General features: G+C 44.1%; 1 protein-coding gene across 1 annotated transcript; it reads right to left on the reverse strand.

Annotated features, from left to right (window-relative positions):
* Positions 1-441: 441 nt before the first annotated feature.
* Positions 442-6,272, reverse strand: LOC122705870. Its single transcript, XM_043921126.1, has 4 exons — positions 6,072-6,272; positions 5,846-5,954; positions 1,401-1,517; positions 442-1,051 (listed from the first exon to the last, which is right to left on the reverse strand). Exons 1-4 carry the CDS (start codon positions 6,270-6,272, stop codon positions 870-872), a joined length of 609 nt encoding a protein of 202 aa, XP_043777061.1. The 3' UTR covers positions 442-869.
* Between the last annotated feature and the right edge of the window lie 1,171 nt (positions 6,273-7,443).

The following is a 7,443-nucleotide window of genomic DNA, read 5'->3' on the forward strand; positions in this document are numbered from 1 at the left end:
TATCATTGCCTCAGTTTCCCTTTGAGGCAGCAGTGTACGTGTGTTCAGTCGCTCACTCGTGTCTGGGTCTTTGCAACCCCACAGACTGAAGCCCGCCAGGCTCCTCTGTCCATGGACTTTTCCAGGCAAGAATACTGGAGTAAGCTGGTGTTTCCTACTCCAGGGGATCTTCCTGGCCCAAGGACTGAACCTAGATCTCTTCTGTCTCCTGCACTGGCAGGCAGATTCTTTACTACTATTGCCACCTGGGAAGCCCTTGGAATAGCAGGAGGAGGGCCAGACCCAACCAGTCCGCTCATTTCATTTTTCAGACCTTCTGATTTGTTTAAGCAGACAGGACACACTATGCAGGTTAGTGAGATGAAGCACTCCTGGGACTAACGTGGAGCTATTCAGAAGAAGAGAAGCACTCTTTCCTTAGCCGAGCTGAATGGAAGCCTGGATTCCTCGAGCCTTCACATGAGGGTGTGCTGAGAATGAAAGCCGCAAAGAGGAATTTGAATGAAGAGTTAGCAAGAGAAAGATTGACTCCTGGCCTCGTTTGATCTGAGTTAGGTATCCAGCCAGACCCACCCCTGAAATGTTTAGCACATGCCTGCTAAGCAAGGGGATTTTTCTCAGCTGGAACTCAGAGTCCCAGCAGATTCATCCACCCAACATGTGGGGCTTCCTAAAGCCATTATTGAACCTGTGCTCTAAGTTCGCAGCTGCTTGAGAAAAAAAAAATACTATCATCCCCCAAAACAAATGCTATAGTTCTTCCTTGTTTCCCTCCCTTCTCCTCAGAGTCCAGAAAAGGGTAGCAGGGCCCAGCATGTGGTCTTGAAAACCCTGGCTTTGGACTTGTCCGCGGACCAGTGACTCCATGCTTAGAGGAAACCGAGGCTGGTTCTCCAGACCTTGATACAGCCGCTCCGGGCCCAGTGAGATGCTTGTGCCAAAAGGCCTCTGCTCTCGGGGGACGCTGGTGGCAGGTCTTTCCTGGAATCACCCAGCATTCCAGACCTTCTGCACAGACTGAGATGATCGGGGCATGTTCTCAGCTTGGCAGCTGTTGGAGATACAGCAACAAGAAGGCATTTTCAGAGAAAGAACAGTGAATTTTCAGTAGTCTCACTACTATAGTGGTAGGGATTTTTGAACAAGTTTATATCCTCTACAGGAGTGGCAAGTTCCAGGGCTCTTTCAGTAAAGGAAGAAAGCTGGAGAGGCAAAGCAGAGAGGACGTTGTAGATAGTGAAGCAATATTCAACCGGAAAATGTAGCAACTGCATAAAAACCCCAAAAAACAAAAGAAAACAGAACTGATACTTCCTTGCTTGCTCTTACTGCAGAAGCACTTTTTTTTTGTAGAACAAATTTAAAAAAAATCAAGTCATCAGATTGTTCCAAGGGTTTACCAAGCAAGAGGAGAATTATTTGACTGTGCGTTGATTCCCAGTGACCCCTCTGCCTTGGGTCCTTGTATTGGAGGGACTGTGGGTAGGCGCCTGAAGTCTCTGGGCTCAGCTTCTCCTCTGGAAGAAGGAAAAAGGCTTGGATGAGTGACCCAGAGCTTGGGCGTCGCCTCCCTTCATGCAGGTGCCTGGACCTTGAATCCGGGAGGAAAGGCACCGAGGCTGACAGTGGGTTTCTAGGTGAGGCTGGCGGGAGGCTGCCGTGGTGGGCGAGGCGGAGGACGCTGCAGGCAGAGATGGCTGGCATTTTTCTCAGCCAAATGACTCACTGGACAAAGACTTGTCAACTGACCGGTTAGATTGGCATCTTTTAGGCCCCGCCTCACCCTGCAAGTCACCTCACTGGTATTTAAATATAAGGGCTTTGTTCTCTGGGGCTTTTGACTATGCCTCCCAGATTCCTTAAAGCATGTTTGAGACCATGTTTTCTTTCTTTTTCTGTTGTTAACTCTATTCTTAAAATTACACAAAGAACTCATTCTAGAAACAAGACAAAATTCAGAAAAACAAATTGAAGAAGTAATAATAAGCCCAGAGATCATCTTTGTTAGCATTTTGTTACATGTATTTTTCTTTTTGTGTGTGTTGCTTGGTAGTCTTTTTCTTTTAAGTGAGTATAATCTAGACATCTTTCTTTGTTAATAAATTATACTTTGATACAGTCATTTTAAAGGTTGGCTGCATTGTGTTGTCCAGGAGGTAGAAATTTCCTGCCTACCAGTTCTTTGAGTTCTTTGGGTTGGTCTAATAATTAAATTGCCACAAGACTGATGAACTGGAGAAAAAACCAACTTAATTCATATACACAAAGGTCTCATAGAAATGTGTGCGTGCTCAGTTGTGTCCCATTCTTTGCAACCCCATGGACCGTACTCCACCAGGCTTCTCTGTCTATGGAATTTTCCAGGCAAGAATACTGGAGTGTGTTGCCATTTCCTACTCCAGGGGATCTGCCTGACCCAAGGATCGAACCAACGTCTCCTGTGTCTCTTGCCTTGGCAGGCAAATTCTTTACCACTGAACCACCATGGACAGAGGAGCCAGGTGGGCTATAGTCCATAAGGTTGCAAAGAGTCAGACACAACTGAAGCAACTTGGCATGCATGCACAAGCGACCTGGGAAGCCCCTCATAGAAATGACCCGACAAAGTGATGAAATCAAGCTGTTTATATATCACTTTCAGACCAAGAAAAAATCATTTGTGAAGAGTTAACCAAGAGACTTGTGCTTGGGGTACCAGACTAATGGAGAAGCAACACAGTTTGTTTATACAGTGTTCTTAGCCTTAAATTCCCCAACTCTGGTGACAAGGATGCTTTCTATACTCCTGGTACGGGAAAGTTACTTTCACAGGGGAGATTTATTTTCCCCTTTCTGGGGGTGGGGTAAGGAGAGGCGTCAGAATATCTTTTTTATTCATCCCCTCCACCCGCCAATGACTGTTTCTGAAGTAACTTTAATTCAAAATAATCAATAGGCCATTGTGGCATATCTCAGGGCAACCTTCTCTGAGCCCAAATGCTGCGACATTGTCTGGATTTACATATTTATTTGCATGTCCCTGTTGTTGGATGAGAAGGTGGTTTCTGGTTTGGGTTTTTTTTTTTTGTATGTTACATCCTGATAGATGTGTATTGTATTTGTGCACTGACGTGAATTTTTCACATAACTTCCTTGACTCAGAATTTTGAGTGAAATCATGCTTGTTCTAAGGTTTTTATGCCCTTTGTCCAGTTGGGCCGGTTATAAGTGCTGTTACTTGAACACCAGTTTTCAGGTATTGATGGTAATTCTGCTCAGGTTGCACCTCCAAGGGCCACCAACCATACAGAATGCCTTTGTTTTCCTATGTATTTCCATCTTCTTTGTGATGGTCCTGGATATAGTAAGACCTTCCAGAAAAATGGAGACATCTTGCCCCTCCACATGTGTAAGGAATATCTGCTAGGTGCCAGTTACGAGCTCAGGCTGGGGGCTCAGCAGAGCCGCACGCAGGACCCAGGCGCTACTCTCCGGGGCTTGCAGCCTGATAGTGGTAGCTGGGACCAGAATCTCACATGAGTGATAACCAGTTTGTGCACAGTAATTGTTAGTTTCCTCTTGATAGGTAGTGCCTCTTTTAGATCGTATAGCAACACTCATCTCAGTATTACTATCCCCATTTTATGGATGAAGACATCAAGGCAAAAAGATACCAGCTGAACCAGCTGAACCAACACAGAGTAGTTACTCTGCATCTCATGCTCCTTCTGTTCTACCCCTAAGAGAGCAGAGGGGAAAGAAGGGATTATATTATGGAAAGTAGAAAGGCCTGCTAACACAGAGTGCTTTGTCTCGTCTTTCTTCTCTGAAGATCCTTCATGCACTTCTTTATGGTAAACCTTATCTCCTGAGCTGTACTTTTTGTTAAGAGGTGAATAGACATAAAGCCCCAAGAAAAACAGCAATGTCTATAGGTTTCTCTTTATGGGAATGTCTAAGAGTGGAGGTTGAGTTGCAGAAACTCCAAAGAAGATGAATGTATTTGATGCTGCTAAACTGTACACTTAAAAATGGTAATTTTAATGTTAGGTATATATATGTATATGTGGTCACACCCAATTTTAAAAATCACCACAAACAAATAAATAGAGAAGCAGATGCTATCATCTGTTGGGTTTAAAAAAACAAACAGGAGGGTAGCATTTCAGGATATGAGCATTGCCTACCTCATATTTAGCATACACGGGCCCTTTCACCATAATTATTGGAACTCTAATATTGAAATGATTTCTATTTTAAGAGATGTCAGTTTTTAAAGTTATTTGACAGTTCAAGTCCAATGTTGTTCAGTCACTGAGTTGTTTCTGACTCTTTGTGACCCCCATGGAGAGCAGCACGCCAGGCTTCCCTGTCCTTCAGTGTCTGCTGGAGTTTGCTCAGATTCATGTCCATTGAGTCATGGATGCCATCCAACCATCTCATCCACTGCTGCTCCCTTCTCCTCCTGTCCTCAGTCTTTCCCAGCATCAGGATCTTTTTCCAGTGAGTTGGCTCTTCACATCAGGTGACCAAAGTATTGGAGCTTCAGCTTCAGCATCAGTCCTTCCAATGAGTATTCAGGGTTGATTTTTTTTTTTAGGATTGACTGGTTTGATCTTCTTGCAGTCCAAGGGACTCTTAAGAGCCTTCTCCAGCACCACAGTTCAAAAACATCATTCTTTGATGCTCAGCCTTCTTTATTGTCCAACTCAAAATGGCAACCCATCCAGTACTCTTGCCTTGAAAATCCCATGGACAGAGGAGCCTGGTAGGCTACAGTCCATGCAGTCACAAAGAGTTGGACACAACTGAACGACCTCACTTTCTTTCTTTCTCACATCCATACATGACTACTGGAAAAACCATACCCTTAACTGAATGGACCTTTGTTGGAAAAGTGATGTCTCTGATTTTAATATGCTGTCTAGGTTTGTCATACCTTTCTTCCAGGGAGCAAGTGTCTTTTAATTTCGTGGCTGCAGTCACTGTGGACAGTGATTTTGGAGCCCAAGAAAATAAAATCTGTCACTTGTTTCCACTGTTTCCCCTCCTATTTGCCATGAAGTGATGGGACTGGATGCCATGATCTTAGTTTTTTGAATGCTGAGTTTTAAGCCAGCTTTTTCACTCTCCTCTTTCACCTTCATCTAGAGGCTCTTTAGTTCCTCTTCGCTTTCTGCTATTAGAGTGGTATCATCTGCATATCTGAGGTTGTTGACATTTCTCCTGGCAATCTTGATTCCAGCTTGTGATTCATCCAGCCCAGGATTTCACATGATGTACCCTCCATATAAGTTAAATAAGCAGGTTAACAATATATAGCCTTGTGTACTGAAGTCCAATAATTCATCTTTATTTCAGAAGTATAATTTATAAATTATAACACCATCATATTCCCCATGTAGAGGTGTGCATAAAGTCCAGAAATAAGATAGTGCATTTCTGACTCTCCAATGTTGGCAGAACCAGTTCCCAGGAGCCATAGGACAGTCCTGATTGTGATTTAATCAAATTGGGAAAACCCAAGATGTGAAAGGGTCATCTTAGAGGAGAATTTTTGTGTCTGTTAATAAAGAAATATATTTCCTCGTATTAGACAAAAATTTAAGAATTAGCTTAGACTTTATAATTCAGGGCTTTCCTGGTTTTCCAATCCAGGCCCTTTTATTGTTTTTTTTTAATGCATCTGTTGGACTTTTGGCTTTTGTCATAAGCTTTTTCATTTAAAAAAATGTAGGTGAGGACTAAAAGATCAATAGAATGGAAGGCGATGTGAAAGCACCACTTGACTTGCAGGCTGAAATCAAAGGACATAGTCAATTTCCTTATCTGTCACCCATCCAAGTTTAGACCCCTGCCTGCTTACCTGAGGCAGCTGCCTTCCTGCCGTCGGCATGCAAGGTGTCTGTTCCCTTATCTATGACTTCCTTGGGCCTGACCCATCGAAAGAAGCCAGCTGGTCGCCACGCTGGCTTCTGAAGTTGTTATTCTTCTGCTCACAGAGTCTCTGTTGGAGAAGTACTGTCTAAGCACGTCTGCTGCTCACACACTGTCAAAAGAAAAGTTCCTTGAGCCTGAGTGGGCAGGGTCACCCACTGCTGCTGCTGGAGAGCTGAGGCCCCAGGACGTTCCAGCCGGTAGCAGGGAGGAGGAGAGCGTCCAAGGAGCCGGCCCTGGAGGCCGACCCTGGCCTGGCTGTGCGTCTCTGAGACGCCATCTTCCAGGGGCAACAGGTGTGTCAGCAGACCCCTCCATACCCCAGCGGGACGCCGAGTTTCTGCTGGGGTTCTCATCCCCGAGGGGCTGCCTTGTGTGTTAGGTTGGTTGCTCCAAAGGGTTTTCTGTGTGGGATTTGGAGTGTGACGCTTGAGGACAACAGCAAAGATCCTCTGACCCTATTTAAAGGAAGAGAGATGACCCACCTGGGCTGAGGGCTGAGAGCAGGACCTGTTATTCAGGGTGACGTCACTTCCTGTTCCGTCCCCCCGCCCCAGCTTCTGCACCACCCTCGGGCCAAAATGATCTCAAGGTCACTGGGGAGCCTCCTGTAAGCGTATGGTTTGATTTTACTGATTTTACAGGGATAAAGTCTCTACAGAACTCTAAGCAGTTTATGTTAGGATTTAAAAAGTAAGGAAATCTTATCAAAATAACTTATTTTTCGCCTTTCTCTCATTTACTAGTCCTTCTGGAATATCGCGTATCACTTCAAAAATAACAAAAGTTCAAAATATGTTTCCTAGGATTAATTTTAACATATCCTTTTAAATAGCTAATTTTTTTTCCTTCTCCAAAGCAGATAGCTTCACTTCCCAGCCATTTCCTTTGCAAAAGTGTTTTCTCTATTTTCAAGGACCACACAAAGATAGCAAAAATGTTGGGAGTAGAAGTTCGTTTTTAGAAACTAGGAAGAAGTGTCAGAAGTTTAGGAAAGATGGACACTAAGATGCTAGCTAAGAGCAGTAAAGCCAACTTATTATACTACAAGTTCGGGAGACTTCTTTCTCCCATACTGTTTTTTTAGAGGATCTGTGGTCATATATTCTAATTATTTTGTTACTTAAAGTGCAGTATGTAAACCAGCAGATCTGACATCATTTGGGAACTTTTCAGAAAAGATTTGGATGCTCTAGATTTACATGAATATGAAGGAGATTGCATCAGCTGTTAATAGAGAACCCAAATTTCCTTTGCTTCAACTCACTGGTCCCAATAAGCTTTAATTACTAGTAATAATTCAACTGTCCCAGCTCAGATTTTCCTGGCAGTGCCTGAGACAGGATTTCAGTTCATCTTCAAAGTGTCCTTAAGCTTTCCTTGGAGTCCTTAGAAGGTCACCACCTGCTTCCTGGGGAACAGATTTCCCTCCCACCCCACCCCACACTGTTGGCTGTGGCTTACTGCCTGGTGGGGTGTTCCAGGGGAACCCCAAGTCCCCTCCCAGAGACAGGCACATGCAAAGAC

The sequence above is a fragment of the Cervus elaphus genome, chromosome 12, assembly GCF_910594005.1.
Source record: "Cervus elaphus chromosome 12, mCerEla1.1, whole genome shotgun sequence".
Taxonomy (NCBI): Eukaryota; Metazoa; Chordata; class Mammalia; order Artiodactyla; family Cervidae; genus Cervus; species Cervus elaphus.

What these genes read in the sequence shown, in the direction of transcription:
- LOC122705870 (XM_043921126.1), bottom strand. Translation starts at nt 6,272, where the DNA reads ATGAGAACCCCAGCAGAAACTCGGCGTCCCGCTGGGGTATGGAGGGGT. An exon ending in CTCTCCAGCAGCAGCAGTGG is followed by an intron (nt 5,955 to 6,071) that starts GTGACCCTGCCC and finishes TAACAACTTCAG; the next exon opens with AAGCCAGCGTGGCGACCAGC. An exon ending in AATAATTCTCCTCTTGCTTG is followed by an intron (nt 1,052 to 1,400) that starts GTAAACCCTTGG and finishes TATCTCCAACAG; the next exon opens with CTGCCAAGCTGAGAACATGC.